Genomic DNA, 20,594 nt, shown 5'->3' with positions numbered 1-20,594 from the left:
TATCCCCCAATAAAAATAAATACATTTAAAGAACTTGCAAAAGCTCTTAAAACCCATTCTGCTTTAAAATATTGCAAGTATATATTATATCAAATGAGTTTCCAATGAAGATGATGCCACTAAATTTCTTGCCAACTTTCATTTGCCTTGTCTTAAAGCGATAATTACTAATCTACAAGAAATTAAAAATTGTCTTTTGGAAACATATTCTTTAAACATGAATTTCCAAAGAAAATACCCGGCATCACATCAATAAATACAGTGAGGTCATTTTAGATAGTTCAAAGGTAGTCATACATGTAAATTTAATATAAAATTAAAATCTCGTAAACTGGTAACTTTTTTAATTTAGGAGTAGGTGTTAATATTATAATGTATATCTTTTTATCAAATAATTTTATTCATTGATTTTTTTTATTCATATGACATACAAAAAATTTTTTATTATGGAAAGAATTAATAAAATTATGTGAGAACGCACTTTTTAATAATATAGAATGATTTAAAAAAAAGTTGATCTCAATCCGCAGCACTTATTTTTTCTATAATTATGACTCACTATTAAATATACGTATATTGTTATGTAATAAAGTATTATGGCAATAAAGTTATCTATTGTTTTTTATTAGGTCTAAAAAAAAGCCAAAATGACGTTATCTTTCCATAAAAAAAAATTACTAATATTGTCAAACAATTGTATTATGCAAAATATTATTGTAATAAATCTTACTGATGCTACTGATGCCAGTTGATATTAAGCTATCAGATAATCAGAACTTTGCTTTTAAAATAAGTTCAAAATACAAGAGAATATTATTTCATTTTCCAGCAAAAAACACGCTGACATATACAAGTTTAAGAATATATCTTTATTAATATATATAAAAAAAAGAGGCTGGCCAATAGTATCTTGCGTAATAATATAATACAATTTTGAAGTCTATTTTTATTGATCATCATGCAAGTATAAAATTATAAGCTCTGACAACAAAATGATTTTATGATAATAGCCTTACAAAAAAAGAATGTTTGGAATTTGTCACCAAAACTGTTCAGAAATTGTCCAGTATACCTACCTATAAAATGTCTGGAAAATGTCCGGAATTATGAAAAAATATGGTGTCCAGAATTTTTTGAAGTCCATAATTTGTCCAAACATGAAAAATTCAGGACAAATTTCGGATAGACAAAACTGGACAAAAAAAAACTGGACAAATTCTGGTAGTTAGACAAGAAAAAATTCCAGGCAAATTCTGGACAAAAAATGTAAAAAGCAAAAAATTGGTATTCAAAACCTTTGTGTGTATACTAAGTAAACTTAAAGAGCAAGCAAAAATACTATCCATGATGTTAATTTGAACTGCTATAAACAGTTATCAGTTAGGTATTTGTATAAGGAATATATCATTGATATCTATGGAAAGCCGTCCTTGACAAAAGGTTGATGTCCAAACATCATGAAATATAATATTTAGACATCATGATGGTATGTCTAGACATCATGTTTGATATATGTAGGATGATGTTTGTACATTATTTAACATGATGTGAAAGACATCAACCGACATGATGTCTAGACATCATGCTGATCAAATTACCAAATATAGTATATTTATGAGTTACACAAAATAAAATTTACTATATTTGGTAACATGATGTCTAAGACATCATGCTTGAACATCATGTTGAATGATGTACAAACATTATTCTACATATATCAAACATGATGTCTAGACCATTATCCAACATGATGTCTGGATATCAACCTTTTGTCAAGGACGGCTTTCCATAGATATCATGACTTGCTGATCATTTCAGAGAAAATTTTTTTTCCGGACAAATTCCAAATCTGGACAAATTTTGGACAAAAATCAATGTCCAGAAAATGTTCCAAATCTTGCACATTTTTGTATGTTTTCAGGACACTCATTTAGTCCAGAATTTGTACAATTATATTCTGGACAATTTCAGAATATTTTCCAAACACATTTTTTCATAGGGTAGTCAAAAATCAGTTAAACAAAGTTTATGGGAAAAAATGATGTAATATTGTAACCAAAACTCCCTAAAGAAGTATAACAAGATTATTAGTCACTATGTATCCAAAAGGGTTTTTTAAAAGTATATATATACCCTCAAAATCTCAAACTTCTTTTTTTTTTAAAAAAAAATACACCCTTCTTTCTTTCTAGTTTAAAAAATACACCCTTCTTTCAAATACACCTTCTCTTTCTTTTTTTTAAAATATACACTTCTTTTTCTTTAAAAATTACACACTTCTTTCCTTCTTTAAAAATACACATTATATTACATATTTTATTATTTTACTCTTAAAAAATTATTTTTAAGTGAGACTTCCTAACAGTACAGTCTGAAACTTTGGAAGTTTAGCGTTACTGAAGTTGAAAATAAATAAAATAATTTTATTTATTAAGGTAAGCTTGCGCTTCCTGCTTGCATAGTTTTAAGGATACTGGTTTATGGATAAAAAAAGCTGAGGAGTAAGATATAAAAGAAACTGGCTTTCCCTGAGGAGAGTTAGTCTATGTATCTGGCTCTTATGGTTGGTGTCATGATTTCAGTGGTTTGCCATAGGATTATACAGTATATTGTACTAGTTCTAGGGTGAACCACTGGAGCATGATATTAACACTTTTCTGGAGCTTTTTTTTATGGAGTATGGTGCAAATCATACTAATGTTTTTTTTATCTTGCTTAGATTACTTTAGGTTTACTACAGCATGATAATATACACAGTACTTCAAAATCTGATGTCTCAAATCTTCAATTCCTCTGGCTCATACCAAGATAGGCGTTCCACTAATTTTTTAATTTAACAGCTGAATAATTCGAAGAGTATCAAAAATTTTGCTAATAAACAAAAAGCTCAGCATGTCTTCATATGGAATAAATCAATGACTTTTAATATAAGATAACATACTTTTATGAGAACTGGAAAGAACTCCAAATGCAATAGAAAAATAATAAGGAATATAATGAATATAATTGGATTATGGGTCATCATGAAATTGGTAATTATTCTATTATGAGCCTCAAATATTGTGCTGTAGTCAAACAAAAATCTCAAAAAATTGCCTATAATCAAATAAAATTCATATTTTATCAAAACTTTATTTTCTATTCTTTTTGCTGTGCTCCTTGGTTTTTACTAATAATTTTTTGATAATGATTGTTTCATTAATTTGCAATTTCTTGTATTACTTTTTTAGAATAAAAGTGATTTTAATATATGCACAAACTGCACGGTAATCATGATATAGTTGATCAATAACTTTTTCATTTGTTTCTAAAAAATTTTAAGAATTTTATATTTGCTATCATAACAACTATTTTACTCAAACTAAGCGCTCTTGTTAATTTCAAATACATAGCATCAATCGCATTAATATACTGTACAATTTATTTCTACAGTACATTCAAATGGGAGCATTCTCAGTCAAATGGTTGGTAAACAATATGAAAAAATACATTTTTAAGGTAACACAATTTTTTATCTGACTGTCCTTTTATTATAGTATGTTAATTACATTTTTTAAAAATTGTAATAATTTTTATTTTCTATTCTTATAATCTACATGAATTAATGTTAAAATTTTTTAAATTTATTGCATTACAAAGGTATTATTTAATGATAGAATTGCCATTTTACAAATAATAAATAAATAAAATAAGATAAAATAAAATAAACAAATAAAATAAATATCAATTTTATAAATTTCAAGATCCAAATTATAATGCATAATGCTAGCACAACTTTAATCCACACAATATAGCCATTACTGCAATTTTATCAAAAATAATAAACAAATCAAATACAAAAAGACTTTCAACAAGATTCTTTTAATTTATTTAACTTATCTTGAGCACCCAAATTTCCTTGTTTAGCAGATTTTTTATACCAATAATTAGCTTGATTTATATCCTTTTTAACTCCCTTTCCATATTCATATATTAAAGCAAGATTATATTGAGCTAAATCATTTCCTAAATTTGCTGCTTTTTGATATAGTTCAAATGCCTTTTGTTCATCAATACTAGTTCCAATACCATTTTTGTAACACCTTCCTAAGTTGTGTATTCCAATTGCATTTCCCAAATTTGCAGCTTTTTGAAATAGTTCAAAGGCCTTTTGTTTATTAATACTAGTTCCAATACCATTTTTATAACACCTTCCTAAGTTGTTTACTCCATACGCAACTCCTAAATTTGCAGCTTTTTGAAATAGTTCAAAGGCCTTTTGTTTATTAATACTAGTTCCAATACCATTTTTATAACACCTTCCTAAGAAGTTCATTCCATACACATCTCCTAAATTTGCGGCTTTTTGAAATAGTTCAAAGGCCTTTTGTTTATTAATACTAGTTCCAATACCACTATCATAACACCTTCCTAAATGGATCATTCCACTTGTATTTTCCAAATTTGCTACTTTTTGAAATAGTTCAAAGGCCTTTTGTTTATCAATACTAGTTCCAATACCAAATTCATAACAAATTCCAAAATAACATGTTCCATACGCATCTCCTAAATTTGCTGCTTTTTGATATAATTCAAATGCCTTCTGTTTGTCAATACCAATTCCAATACCATATTCATAACACCTTGCTAAATTTCTTAATCCGCATGAATTACCTAAATTTGCAGCCTCTTGATATAATTCAAATGCCTTCTGTTCATTAACACTAGTTCCAATTCTATTATTATAACAAGATCCTAAGTAGTTTATTCCACGTGAATTTCCTAAATTTGCAGCCTTTTGGTATAATTCAAATGCTTTTTGTTTATTAACACTGGTTCCAATTCCCTTTTCATAACAATACCCTAAACTAGTTATTCCAAATACATTTCCTGAATTTGCTGCATTCCGATATAGCTCAAATGCCATTTGTTTGTCAACATTAATTTCAATTCCAATTTGATTAAATATTCCAAGTAAAAAGACAGAATTCGAATTATTTTGATTATTTAATAACATATTATAAATTTTTTGTAAAGTTATATTATGATTATTAAGATAATTAATAATTTCATTTTTCCTCCCTTCTATTTCTATGTTTTCGAGAAAGAGAATTATTTCACTAACCATTATGTCAAAGTTATCCGATGACATTGAAATTTCTATTTCTTCTGTATTCATATTATAAAAATTTTTAATAACTTGAGACATTTCTCCATGTAATGAATTATCAATAATGTTTTCAGAAATTTCAGCAATATTCTGTTGCTCGCTTGATACTTTAATATTTTCTTTTAGAATAATTTCATTTAATTTCTCAACCACCTGGTTGGCAGTTGGACGATTATCTGGTTCATTATTCCAACAATCTAAAATATTTAAACTTTTAATTAATCAATATTATAATTATAGATCATGACTAAATTTAATTCTCTTACCAGTATATATTTTTATATAGTCTCCAGGTGTATTAGAAATAGGTTTCTCCCTCAGACCCTGTAATATTTCCATAGCCAAAGTAACGTCATATGGTTCATTACTAAAAGGTGGTTGACCACTAGATATTTCCCATAAGATTATACCAATACTATAAATATCACTCTTTTTATTTAATGTATATATTTGTTTGCCGTCCCTTTTTCTATTAAATATTTGTGGATCAATGTAAGCAACCATTCCAAATAATTTTGATTGAACATTGAATGATTCTTCGATTCTCTTGGATAATCCAAAATCTGCCAATTTGATAGTATTTTGGTAAACTAATATATTATTGGAATGCTATTATAAAGTAATAAATAAAATAAATGATTGTATATAATTCCATAAATAAATATAACTAAGCAAATTGAATAACCTACCAAATCACGATGTACAATCTCTTCGTCATGTAGGCATGTTACAACATGAGCTAACTGAAATGCCAGACTTAATTTATCATTCCAAGTAAGATTTTCAAAATTTTCACTTAAATAATTTCGAAGGGTACCATTATTAGCATATTCCATCACCAGTAAATATTTTTTAGAATTATCATTTTGATTTTCTTTTGAGAGAAAAATATTATTTTAGATTTTTCATTCTTATTAAAATAATACTTTGAAATATTTCTAATACCTGTTGTAACACCATAAAACCGAATAATATTCTCATGAAAATCCATTTCACGTTGAAGTTTAAACTAAAATAAATAAAATTTTAAAAATCATGAACGTAATATATATAAGATTAAAGATAAAATATTTATATATTATAATAATTACTTCATTAACAATTTCTTTAATTGTGACGCTATTGTAATTATAAAAAGATTTCAATACTAAATAATTACGAAAATTTTTCCAATTTGCGCGATATACTTTTCCGCAACTTCCGAAACCAACTTCTTGGATATTATTGAAATGTTTATAATCGTAATATTTAAAATAATTTTTTGCAACAGCCTCTTCAATCCAATTAATCCATTCATTTGAATTACTAGTAACTTCAATTTCAGAAATATTAGACATTGTTAAAGTGCTTAAAGTGCAGAAAATTTTCTACAAGGAATTTTTTTTTTTGATTTTTGGCTTAATATATAAAATATACTAAGCTATGATCAATCAAGGTTAGCATCCACCTGTGTAACAGTGACGTTTAGATAAATAATTTTACACGTAACTCTTTATGGTTTGATCGGCAAATAACAGAGAATTAACAATAGTATTGTTAAAAAATTTTTTAGGGAGAATTTTTTTAATAAGGGAGTTTTTTTTTGGTAGCAAATTTATTAACAGGTTTTGATAGATAATTTCGTTAAAGATTTTTTTTAATAGGAGGGAAATTAAATTTTTTTGAGATTTTTTTTAATAGGTAAAAATCTTTTTTGAATTTTTTTTTATTAATAGGGAAAATATGTTTTTTGATTGAAGATTTTCGTTAGAAAATTTTTTCTTTAAATAGGGAATATTTTTTTTTTTTTTTGATTGAGAATTTCTTTAGAAAATTTTACTTTAATAGAGGAGTTTTTTTTTTTATGATAATTTTGTTTGTTGAAAAGTTTTTTATAGCGTACTAAACAGTGTCTTTTTTTTTTTAATGGAGAATTTCATTTAGAAGTGTTTTAATAGAAAATTTTATTGAAAATAATATTTTTTTCAATAAGGGTATTGAGTATTTTAGCTTGAATTTTTTTCTTTTTAATAAGGAATTAGAGTTCTTTTATAAAAAATTATTGGAAAGTTATAACTATTTAATTAAAATTGTAAAATTTAATTAATATGTACAGTATATATAATTTATATTATCCTAATATAATCATATTGTAAATATAATTTTCTATCGGAGTTCAGATATTCTTTGCCACAATTTCAAAATATCAAAAATATCTGAAATTAATTCTAAAATAGCTTTTTATAAGAGTGTAGTATTGTCGTATATATAATGCCAACAAACAATTGTGAATAAAATTTCGAACATAAATTTGCTAGATATCACGCAAATATTTGTTGATTGTCAACGAAACAAATCAATTTTTTCATTATTAGTTCATAGCAATTTCATATTAATATTTTCATTATAAATTTCATAACATATAACTAAATAATAGTGAAGCTTAATATTTGTAATGATATTTAAGTAAACATTCGTTATGGATAACGATGCCGAAGGTCTTGATTTCCAAACCGATGCTCCTCGAACCGTATTGCCTGTGATAAAGCTATAATTTACGATTGTTTAAAAAATTACAAAATAGCCGAGGTTCAACAATATCACTTGTGCATACTAACATTTGAGTCATTCTTTATAATTCTGTTATAATGGTGACCTCTAGCTTTTATATTTAATTTTATTCCCATATATATCAATATCAGCTCCTATTCCATTGGAATAATAATGTTCTAATAAATTTATTCCACCTGAATATCCATCTTCAGCTAATTTTTTTTGGATAATTCAAAAGTTCTTCATAACCATTTTCTTCATCTAAATACATATAAGCAAGGCTAAATTGAGCTGTTTTATTATTATATAATTCGAATGCTTTTCTTTATTACAATTTCATGATGATTAAATATCCATTTATTTCTTTAAGACTGAAATTAACAAATTCATCAATTACAATACTTAAATACATTTCATGATGTTGCACCACGACATATTTATTTATAGTCAATATCTTTATTAATTTCACTATTTATAGCAACGCGTTATTGATCTGAAAGGAAAGATATTAAACTAATATGGCAAATTAAAAAAAATGATGGTTATTGATGACGAACCAATTATTTATTATTAAGCAGGCAGTCATTTGAAAATTTTGTATTAGTACTTTTAAGTTAGAAAATATAATCTTTATTACACTCCGAAGTAGATGATATATTCAAATTTAAATTCGAGATATTTTATTCTATTATGATGGTTAAAATATAAATCCATAATGTACAATATTCGTGCTATAAGTTTACCACCAATAAAGAAAATTTAATTTAAAATTGGTATTAAAAACACACGTTTGTAATACTGCTGTAAAAGCGAAACGATTGAATTTTATCATATTGTATAATAAATCGAAATAAAATTTTTTAAGACTAGTTAATAAGTTTTGACTTACCTTTTGTTACTTTTATTTCACTTGAATTAGCGGTCTCAAGTGACGTAACATCATGGACGTAACTTCATACAGTTTTGACGTACAGTATGACGTAATTAAAAAAATAATTAAATAATTTTAAAAAACATATAAAATATTAAATAAATTAGCATATTTATATATAATTAAAAATAATAGCAATTACTGCTTCTTTTAATTAACAGCATTATTTAACATTTTTCTATATGCAATTTTACTATTACTAGTATATAATCGAAGGATATAAAATCATAATGATAGCATGTAAACAATTCACTCTATAAATCTAGTATTTAAAACATCATCAACTATGTCAATAGGATTAAATTCCATACTATTATTAACTTCTTTATTAGTATTAAGTATATTTAGTTCTTCACGCAATCCATTTTCTCCATCCTGAAAGATTGGATTTGTAGATAAAATTATAGTAGTAGAATATGGCGATATGTTAAATTTCGAAACTTAATATAAATAATATAAATTTTTATTTTATTTGAAAACTGCTTTTAAGTATATTAAGTTTAAAAGTAGTTACACCAAAAGTTTATTATATAAAGCCTAAAAATTTAAAAGTAATTACGTGTATCTATAATGGAGTTTAACATTGGCACTAATGCTTGGTTAAAAAGTTGTTAAATCAGGCGTATAAATAGCTAGTGTTAAATTTTTTTTTTTCTCTTTTTTTGAAGTTAGGTTTAGAAGTAGTTTTCTTGTTTGTATGTTTCGTTTTTGTTTTAGTAGATAGATACTTTATTAGCAGATGCACGTCGTCTAGAACATGATGCACCATTTAGCGATCATCATGTTATTAATAAAGTTTTTTTTAAAAAAAAAATAAAAAAAAATAAAAGTAATTACGTCCAAAAGTTTATGTAAAGTCTAAAAGTCTAAAAAAATCCATATGGCAAAAGTCATTTATGGCGTCATACGACAATGTGACGCTACTGACGGGATGTTGAAAAAAATGACGCAACTACATAACTTGAATAGTAACGTTCTATAACTGATTAATTATAAGCTATAAAATTATTTTTTAAAAGTTGCGAAAACCAATACTACAGTACCATGATAGAATTGCATATTGGTTGATTTGTCTAATAACACTAACGTAGTAAAATTACTCCAAATCTTTTCACCATTTTTTTTTCAAAATTCAGCATAACTATCCCAAACAATTACATCTTTCATTTTTTCATATAATAGAAGGCTTTTCCAATAAAAAATTATTTTTAAGTTTCGACAATAATAAGTATTTACTCTTTAATTCATTTCCATAAGATAAAATTTTTTTCTTTAGTATTTTTTCGAAAAAGCGAGATATTATGTTATTCTTTAAGTTATTGAGTATTCTTTAAATTTTTAATATTTATTGAATCCCAATTTTATAAATGCAAAAGTTATCGAATTTTAAAAACTTTGGGTTTTTTTAATAAAAAACAAAGAAAATTCCTGAATTTGATCTTATTAATGATGATCTTATTAATAAAATTTTATATAAGACTTGACAGCGTACCCAGTTTTTCATGTGAAATTATACTGAAAACCGTATCCCAGTATAAAAACATGCCCCTCAGTATAATTTCTGTATGAAAAACGTATTTACTTTTTTATAGGGTAGTTTAAATCATTATCAGAAATTACAAATTTTTAATAATTTTATTTTTTATTCCATAACCCAATGAATTAATGTCAAGATTTTTCGGATAAAATTGTTATTTTAAAAAAAAATCATAAAATAAATACCAATTTTATTAATTTTAAAGATCTAAAATACAATACATAAAATGTTAACATATCTTACATTACCTACTAATAAATAATACATAAAATTATTACTTGTAGAACTTGTCAGCGCAAACGTAGCTAAAAGGGAACGACAACAACTTCAAGAAAGTACTCAACACACTAGCGCACGACCGCGCTCATATCATGAACCAAAAACTTGGTCAATATACCAAACGCACCCTCACTACCACGACGCTTGAATACTAGGAACCTTCTTTAATACCCACGACAAAACTGCCCTACTAAGGTCCTTTAATTAATTTGAGCTTACTGATATCTTTGCTTAACAGATTTTTCATACCAATAATTAGCTTGATTTATATCCCTTTCGACTCCTTCTCCAAATTCATACATTAAAGCAAGATTATATTGGGCTAAATCACTTCCTAAATTTGCTGCCTTTTGATATAGATCAAATGCCTTTTGTTTATCAATACTTGTTCCAATACCACTTTGATAACACCACCCTAAGTTATTTATTCCAATAACATTCTCTAAATTTGCTGCTTTTTGATATAGCTCAAACGCTTTTTGCTTATCAATTCTAGTTCCAATTCCTTTTTCATATAAATATCCTAAATTACATATTCCATTTGGATTTCCTAAACTTGCTACTTTTTGATATAGTTCAAACGCTTTTCTCTTATTAATACTAATTCCAGTACCATATTGATAACACCTTCCTAAATTGTATATTGCAAGTGTATTTCCTAAATCCGCTGCTATCAGAAAATGTTCAAACGCCTTTGGTTTATCAATTCTAGTTCCAATGCCTTTTTCATAACACACTCCTAGGTTACTTAATCCGCGCGCATTACCTAAATTTGCAGCCTTTTGATATAATTCAAACGCTTTTTGTTTATTAACACTGGTTCCAATTCCCTTTTCATAACAATATCCTAAACTAGTTATTCCATATACATTTCCAGAATTAGCTGTATTTTGATATAATTCAAATGTCTTTTGTTCATCAACATCAACTTCAATTCCAAAATGATTAAATATTCCAAGTAAAAAAACAGAATTTGAATTATCCTGATTATTTAATACCCAATTGTAAATTTCCTGTGAAGTTATATTATGATTATTAAAATAATTAACAATTTCATGTTTTTTCCTTTCTTTATTTACATTGTCAAGAAGGAGAATTATTTCATTAACCATTATATAAAAGTTATTGTCAGATGTTATTGATGTTTCTATTTCTTTTGTATTCATATTACAAAAGTTTTTAATAACTTGAGACATTTCTCCATGCAATGAGTTATCAATAACATTTTTAGGAATTTCAACAATATTCTGCTTTTCATTTAATAGAATAATTTCATTTAATTTTGCGACAACCTGGTCGGCAGTTGGACGATTATCTGGTTCTTTATTCCAGCAATCTAAAACAAAAACAAATAATAATTAAAATTTTTATTATAAATAAAAATTATAATTTAAATGTATTTACCGGTATATATTTTCACATAGTCTTCAGGTGTATTGGGAATAGGGTTTTCCCTAAGACCTTGTAATATTTCCATAGCTAAACCAACATCATATGGTTCATTACTAAAAGGTGGGCGCCCACTAGATATTTCCCATAAGAGTATGCCAATACTGTAAATGTCACTCTTCTTATTTAATACATATATTTTTATTTGGTTATTACTATCCCTTCTTCTATTGAATATTTGTGGATCAATGTAAGCAACCATTCCAAATAATTTTGATTGAACATTGGTTGATTCTTCGATTCTTTTGGATAATCCAAAATCTGCCAATTTGATGGTATTTTGGTGAACTAATATATTATTGGAGTGCTAATATTAAACAATAAATAAAATAAATAATTAAATACAATGAATCTTACATACAACATGAATAAACATAAATAAGCAAATAACCTACAGTACCAAATCACGATGCACTATCCCTTCATCATGTAAGCATGATACGGCATGAGATAACTGAAATGCCAGGTTTAATTTATCATTCCAAGTGAGGTTTTCAAAATTTTTACATAAATAATTTCGAAGGGTACCACTATTGGCATATTCCATCACAAGCAAAAAATTTTTTGAATAATCGTTTTGGTTCTCTTCTAAGAAAAAATTTTTTTAGACTTTTTTAAAATTATTATGAGAATAATACATTGAAATATTTATAATACCTGTTGTAATGCCACAAAATCGAATAATATTCTCATGAAAATCAACTTCGCGTTGAAGTTTAAGCTTATAAATAAATAAAATTTTAATTTATGAACGTAATATATAGGAAAAATATAATTAAATTAAATTATAATTACTTCATTAACAATTTCTTTAATTGTGACGCTATTGTAATTATAAAAAGATTTCAATGCTAAATAATTACGAGAATTTTTCCAGTTTGCGCGATATACTTTTCCGGAATTTCCAAAACCAATTTCTTGAATATTAATAAAGTGTTTATAATCGTAATATTTAAAATAATTTCTCGTGACAGCTTCTTCAATCCAATTAATATATTCATCTAAATTATCAGTAAATTCAATTTCAGAGTTATTAGACATTGTTAAATCGTAGAAATTTTTTTACAAAGGATTTTATTTAATTTGTGCTTTAAATAAGACGATCAATCGGTATACTGTATATTCGCATTATATACTTGAATTTCCATGTCGATCATACGAACAATACGAAAAAGTTGCATTATTGAAAATCTGCATGATGACGATAGATGCATGGTACAACATACCTAATCAACCAGTGCGCATGTAACACCCTAATTTTTGTTATTATGATTGATATAATAAAAATTGTGGCACAGCTTACTTATTGAATATTTAGTATATATATATATATTAAAATCGGTTAAATTAATTTTAATTGGTTAAAATTGATGATTTTTAAATTGTAATTCCGGCCAAAATTTTCTTAATTCTGGCCAAATCCATAATTCCGGCATAAATTTAATTAAATTTAGAAAAATACATGTCAAATGTAACATTATATTTATATAATATAACACTTTAATTTAAAAAGCAAAATAAACTTATTGATCATTTCTACAGATTTATTAAAAAAAAATTCATTACTCAAACTGAGTTTTCAAGTTGGATCTTCATTTGAAATTAATGTTTTTTTATATTACAAATAAAAGAAAATAAAGTTTCGAAAATCTATACCATTACGTAAAACATCAATAGCTTCACGAATATCAAACGAAAATTAACAAAATTCAATATACAATTAGTTTCGACCCCACTGAACAATTCTCACTTAATACACAAAGGCGATTCTCTTATAACCAAAGTACCTAAATTACGCTCTGAATGTATTAAATGAATAGATAATAAATGAACGCTAATATTTCCATAAGTACTGATTAAAAACTTATGAAAATTGAAATACATATGGAATCGACCTCATTGAACAATTATCACTTAATACACGAAGGTGATTATCTTATGACCAAAGTGTCTAAATTACGTTCTGAAGTAACTGATTGTGTGCAAAAAATTGAAATTAATTGTGTTATGAATAACATCAGTAGCTTCATAAATATTGGCTAACATTTCGTATAAATTGAAATTCAAGTAGTTTCGACCTCGCTGAACAATTTTCACTTAATAAACAAAGGCGATTTGCTTATGAATAAAGTGCCTAAATACGCTCTAAAATTACTAAACGGAAAAAATAACAAATTTAAAGTTAGCATTGTTATAAAAATACAAATAACTTAACAAACTATTAAATGAAATTTAATGAAAATTAAGTTGCAAGTAGTTTTGATATCGCTGAACAATTTTTACTTAATATATAAAGGTGATATGTTTATGTCAAAATTGCTAAAACTACTACTTTAAAAAAATTTGCGTACTTAAGAAATAATATAAAATTTTGATTTTTTAAAGTTTATGCAAAATCTGTTTGAATAACCAATATTGGAAGCTTAGAAAAACTTTCTTTTCTCGCAAAATTACATATATTTCTGTTGTTAAAACTACATTTTTCTTCTTACCTTTAAAAGGATCTCAAAAAAAGTGTGTTTTTTAAAATAAACTTCATGTATATGTAAGAAAAAAAAATTATTAGTAAAACGAAAAACTAATTTAAGAAACTGATAGAGCACATGATAATCTATTAAATTACTTTATTTGGTATGGTGTTGTATATTATAATTGATGATTAATTGTTAAATGATGTAATTCAATTATGGTTACACAAAATTTTATTATTATAAAATTGATCTACATGTTACATGCGCGGTGACTGTAATGAGATTACTAATCTTTTTTCGCTAAGAATTTCATATTTTAAATATGAGGGTTATTTGTTTTAAAACACATTAATTCGATATTAAAAATGAGAGAGCTGTTTTTTGCATTTGCAAATACCGTAACAAAATTAAAGGTGAATTAAACTATGTGCCTCAACACACGTAGTAAATGTGATGTCGTTCAATTTAAAAATTTTTTGATTATTAACAAATTCGGTAGTACTAATCGTTATACTAACTTCTGTTTGATTTTTTAAAAAAGTTTGTGTAACGTGTCTATTATAAAATTGCTCATGTCGCACATTCATCTCATCTTTATGATTACCAAAACAAATTAATCTATTATTATATAGACTCGTAAAAACTAATTTGACTTCGGAAAAATGAGAAATCGATGCAAGGCTAATGATTTAATAATATGTAAAAATGATCATTGACCAAGAAAAATTAATATAAGGTATCTTTTTATAAAGATACAAATGGTTAAAATTGACCCAAAATTTTCTTAACTCTGGCCAAATTCATAATGCCAGCCCAAATTTTGTCAAAATCGAAATTTTTAGCGGGTTTTCATGTTGTTCAACAAACAATTTCGAGTGAAATTTTGAATATATACTCACATAACTTAGATCGCAAATATGTATGATTATTATCATTATTTACCTCTGTCAACGATAGCACGTCCAGGATAATTTCCTATTAATAATTTTATTGTTATTTCATAACATAGAGAGATTCACAGCGAAATCTAACTCAAATATAATTTAGCTTACGATGCTTTAGAAGATTACAAAAAGCCGAGGTTTTTTTATCATAATTTTCTAGTTTTTTTTTGTGTCGACTGGTTCCTATATTCTTTCAGTTATTGTAATTGTCCGACAATATTACCCGCATACTACGTTCAAGTCATTGCTTGGTTCAAAATCCTGTTTTAACGTTGACCTTTGGCTTTAAATAAATTCATAATTAATAATATTCACCTATTATTATACAGTGTAAGTATAATTCAATCCTATAAAAAAATTCCATTTTTTTAGCATTTTGAGATCCCTGCTGTTTAGCAGATATAATGTGTAGAATAGTGTAGAAAATCTTTTTTACGCGAATCTGAAACAATGATTTTAAATCAATATGAGAAAACTAAAGTGCAATAGCGGAAACCAATCATTATTCGACAAGACATTTTGTATCACTTTACATTGAAATATAACATTCCGATTAATAATGCCATAATTAAAGTATTGTACGACTGTACGACTGTACGTGTAATTTCTTATTTACGTTCCCCTTAACTACTTATTTTTTAAACGACATAAGACGTTCAAAAGAAAAAATTTTATTATTATGCCCTTTTTACAACTTTAAAATAATTAGAAAATTTCACAAACCATTTGAAACAATATTAATACAAAAAATTATTCAAATCAAATTACAGATAATTGAAATATTACGAAATTTATATAATTAGGCCGGGCAAAAAAGAAAAATTTAGATTCTCGTGACCCGGCCGGGTCAGTTTTTCGGAAAATGGAAATTTTTTTTTAATAGTCAAAAAAATTTTCATCACGTGATTTTGAGTTTTTGGCAAAATTTTATGTCACGAGAATCTAGAAATTTTTTTTGCCCGCCTTATGACGATTTTTTTTTTAAAAAAAAAAATCAAAATCTTAGTGTTCTATAATTCTTAATTTTTGAAAGAAAAAAAAATCTTTTTTTGATCTCGTTGTACACCAATGTTTTTGCTGATTGGTCATCGATGTTGTTTGCAAACTTGATATCGAATGATGCATATAGAAACATCACAAAAATGACATTGAAGAGAGGTGAACAAAAAATATAGGAAAAAGCATTAAAATGTATTTTTACAGTAGATTGTTATAAATTCTTGTAAGTAAAATATTACGTTAAAAAATTAAAATTATATAAACTAGCATTAAAATGTATTATTATTTCAGTAGATTGTTATAAATTTTTTTGGATGTAAAATATTACGCTAAAATTAAAAATTATATAAACTAATTCATCGATGTCTTTTTACTTATTCCTCTACATCCATTTCACTTCAGGATATACATCTGAAAGAAAGTATATATAAATTAGTCAAAATAACATAATCAATACACAATACTGCCATAATAATTTTCTTTGCATACAGTACGTACATTGAGGTTTCCTAATATACTCGTGTATAACTCCATTCTCTACGAACCATGCTAACTCACCTCTATCAGTTGAATATTTTTGCGCTTCTTCGGGAGAATCCCCAAGTGGCCACAAAAATTGACTCTCATCATCCAACTGAAAAACCCGGCCATAGCAATCTAAAAATATCATTCCATAATCTGTCTCTTCAACAATAATTATGTGATCAAAGCCATATTCAGCAACACAAGATATATAGTATATTAGTTCCTTTGGATCAGTATCAAGAACCTCAAAATCAATAAATTTCGCAATGCGAGATTTGTCCTTAAATTTATCAACTAATATTTTTTCAACTAATATTGATATGGAAGTAACATTGCAACTCCTTTGTGAAGCATCTTTTTCATTACATACGTACACTCGCATGTACAAAAAGGTAATCTGGTCGCACTTGCAACATAGTTTTTGGCTATCAATTCTAACTGATTCTTCTTCCTAGACAAGGCGAGGGTATAGTTGTACAAGACGACAGGTTCGATACGTTTTTCTGAGAGGTTGGCATATCACCTCGAAGGGTACCAACTCCGCAAAATTCCCCAAATTTCCTCGTTTTTTTGTTGGTTATGACATCCGACACATCAACGCCACCATGTCACGTTGACCGTTGCTGGGCGCAGATTTTAAACCTTTCCGCCAACAGTTTCAGGTTTCTCATTATATAATTATTTGTTACTCTAACGTCATATTTTTCGCAGCACGTCTCGAAGGCCGATTGACGTAAGTCCAAAGAAGACTCCATGCATCCCAAATTGTGATAATTATAACCGGTTGAAACTTGTATAGTTCTACCTTCCTCCCCGTAAGTCATTATTCTGTCCCTTCCACATAAAAATGGTCATTGAATTTCGTTCAAGCATTTTTTCCTATACTCCCATTCCTTACCTGAAGGGCACTACGAATTCCGTAATCAACTTTTTCTACAATTTTTCTCTTAGATTTCCTAACCACTTGTAATCTTGTATGTCTCTAAATGAAAAGAGTAGAGGTTGGAACCGATTAATGTTAATCGATTAATTAATCGGTTAAGGCGGTTAATCGGTTAGAAGTATCAAAAAATCGGTTAATCGACTAATTAACCGACTAAATTAACCGATTAATTAACCGACTAATTTAGTCGGTTAAAATAATATGATGATTTTTTATCCCGAAATTCCGATAAGAAGTTTTTTTTAATATACAGTATTGACAAACTTGTCAAAAAAATAAACCCATTTAAACTTTTTATAAAAACTTGAGAAATTTTAATTTATTATAAAAAAAATTATACAATATGGGTAATAATGAAACAAATGACATTTTTTCAGAATATATTGATTATAGACCTATTGAAAATGAATCTCTATCTGGTCATTTATTATATATTTTTTTGTAACATATTTAAATGCTTTTATAAGTATTTGTTTTTATTTTAAGTTATTTATGGCGTAGCTAAATGTCATGTGATATATATTACGCAAAATATTCAAATGGGCGGCGGAATAAAAACATTCCTAAAAACTTGCAATTCAATTCCACTATCATTAATATTGTTAATTTCCCATTTAAGTAAACCTTGAATTAAAGTCAGTTCTCGTTTCCCATTAAAATTTGATATAACTTTTTGAAATAATACATGTATATTATCCATATAGGGTGCAAAATTTATATATTAACCGATTAATTAATCGGTTAACCTCATCACAAATTAACCGATTAATTAACCGATTAATTAACCGATTATTATTCGGTTATGGTAACTGATTAGTCGATTATTAATCGGTTAAGGTTTTTTTGGTCGGTTCCAACCTCTAGAAAAGAGGATGAAAAAAATGGAAAAAAGAAAAAAATCTTCACACTTAACTCCAAAAAGTCTAAAGAAGTCGCTACTAAGGAAAACAGTAAAATGAACGTCGATAACATCCTCAAACAAAAAGAAACCGAAAAAATGAACAAAAAGAAAAATATAAATTTACCATTTGGTCTACAAAAAGTCCAAGAAGCTGTTACTAAAGAAAAAAAATAAGTAAAAGAAATGCCAATAACTCTCTAAATGAAAAGAAAATGAAAATAATAACATGAAAAAAAGAACAAAAGAAACAAACTCACATTGGTTTCCAAAAAGTCAAGAAATCGTTGTTAAAAGGAAAAAAAAGCAACAAGGATATTTATGTGTTAGTCTCGTGACAAATAATGCATATAGTTTGCGTTTGATTTTGAAATGTTTTTATGATAAATTTATTATAAAATTTCCAGAAATTAATTCAACGTCAGAAAATTGTAGAGCCAATGAAGATGGGATTAACTTCAAATGTAACATGTGAAAATAATCAAGGTGATGCAACTGATGCATGCATTTATAAAAGACCATTAAAATTTGTAATTTTTTGTCAAAATTTTTGAATAACGCTTTAGATACTTTATACGACACAATACTAACAAGCGATTATGAGTGAAAATTTCGAACGTACACATTAAACTATCACATAATCTAGATCCAAATATGTATAATTGTTATTTTTTATCGTCATTTACTGATATCAATGATAAATATCATTCCTTTCATACTCTTTTAATCATTAAAAGCTAACGTTCATAATAATTTCATAATATATGGAGATTACAAGCAATTAAAAAGTATAGAGCATAAAATAAATTAGTTTTTTTTCTACACGGACTTTCGTATATTTTACGACAATATCACCCTTTGGATTTAAAAGTTCTAATATTATTTAAACTATTTTAATTATAATTCAATTTTCAGAAAAAACTTCTAATTTTTTTTTCGCATTTTGAGAACCTTGTTTAGCAGATTTTTTATACCAATAAATCGCTTTGTTTATATCTTTTTCAACACCACTACCATATTCATAAGCTAAAGCAAGATTATATTGAGCATCATGATTACCAAAATTTGCAGCTTTTTGATATAATTCAAAAGATTTTTGCATATCAACATCAGTACCTACACCAAAATTATAATAATAACCTAATAAATTCATTCCACCAGAATAACCACCTTCAGCAGATTTTTTAGATAATTCAAAAGCTTTATTATCATCATTTTCAATAATTCCAACTTCATACATTAAAGCAAGATTATATTGAGATTTAGGATTACCTAAATCAGCAGCTTTTTGATATAAATCAAATGCTTTTTGCATATCAATATCAGTACCTATTCCATTATAATAACAATAACCTAATAAATTTATTCCACCAGAATGTCCATTATCAGCCAATTTTTTAGATATTTTAAAAGTTTTATTATAATCTTTATGACCACCTTCACCATCTTCATACATATAAGCAAGACTAAATTGAGCCAAATTATTTTCTAATTTTGCTGCTTTATCATATAATTCAAAAGCTTTTTTTTTATCAAGATTTGTTAAAATTCCATGATAATTAAAATATCCTAATAAATAAATAGAATTTGAATTATTTTGATTATTTAATAACCAATTATAAATTTCTTGTAAATTTATATTATGATTTTTAATATAATCTAAAACATGTTGTTTTCTTACAAATTCTTCTTTTCCTTCATTTACTTGTTTAAAACTCAAATTAACTAATTCATCAACTACAATACTTAAATCTTCTTCAAATATATTTTTATGAATATTTTTTTGAGTGGTTGGTTCCATTTCTTTTGTATTCATTTTATCAAAAAAAAAAAGAAATTTGTAAATCCTTTTATTATTGTTCTTGTCGTATTAAATAGTACTTACTTATGTTGTGAATTATTATCACAACATATTTGTTTATTATCCAATACGGGTT

General features: G+C 26.2%; 4 protein-coding genes across 4 annotated transcripts; all 4 read right to left on the bottom strand.

The window, feature by feature from the left end:
- Window positions 1–3,847: 3,847 nt before the first annotated feature.
- On the bottom strand, window positions 3,848–6,486 carry OCT59_023959 (uncharacterized protein; the record flags this gene model as incomplete). The annotated part of the gene is made up of 5 exons (XM_066135077.1): window positions 3,848–5,346; window positions 5,416–5,758; window positions 5,839–6,023; window positions 6,095–6,158; window positions 6,241–6,486. The coding sequence occupies 5 exons, from the start codon at window positions 6,484–6,486 to the stop codon at window positions 3,848–3,850; spliced, it is 2,337 nt and encodes a 778-aa protein (XP_065991138.1).
- A 3,818-nt stretch (window positions 6,487–10,304) lies between these two features.
- OCT59_023958 (uncharacterized protein) lies at window positions 10,305–12,918 on the bottom strand (the record flags this gene model as incomplete). The annotated part of the gene is made up of 5 exons (XM_025323546.2): window positions 10,305–11,764; window positions 11,833–12,184; window positions 12,278–12,465; window positions 12,535–12,598; window positions 12,673–12,918. The coding sequence occupies 5 exons, from the start codon at window positions 12,916–12,918 to the stop codon at window positions 10,644–10,646; spliced, it is 1,971 nt and encodes a 656-aa protein (XP_025175205.1). The 3' UTR covers window positions 10,305–10,643.
- Window positions 12,919–16,673: 3,755 nt separating this feature from the next.
- On the bottom strand, window positions 16,674–17,198 carry OCT59_023957 (uncharacterized protein; the record flags this gene model as incomplete). The annotated part of the gene is made up of 2 exons (XM_066135076.1): window positions 16,674–16,702; window positions 16,790–17,198. 2 exons carry the CDS (start codon window positions 17,196–17,198, stop codon window positions 16,674–16,676), a joined length of 438 nt encoding a protein of 145 aa, XP_065991137.1.
- Window positions 17,199–19,561: 2,363 nt separating this feature from the next.
- OCT59_023956 (uncharacterized protein) lies at window positions 19,562–20,473 on the bottom strand (the record flags this gene model as incomplete). Its single annotated transcript, XM_066135075.1, has 1 exon — window positions 19,562–20,473. One exon carries the CDS (start codon window positions 20,471–20,473, stop codon window positions 19,562–19,564), a length of 912 nt encoding a protein of 303 aa, XP_065991136.1.
- Window positions 20,474–20,594: the final 121 nt, after the last annotated feature.

This window comes from Rhizophagus irregularis, chromosome 4 (assembly GCF_026210795.1).
Source record: "Rhizophagus irregularis chromosome 4, complete sequence".
Lineage (NCBI taxonomy): Eukaryota > Fungi > Glomeromycota > Glomeromycetes > Glomerales > Glomeraceae > Rhizophagus > Rhizophagus irregularis.
Note: the sequence above shows the minus strand (reverse complement) of the source record. Positions and strands in the feature narration are given on the sequence as shown.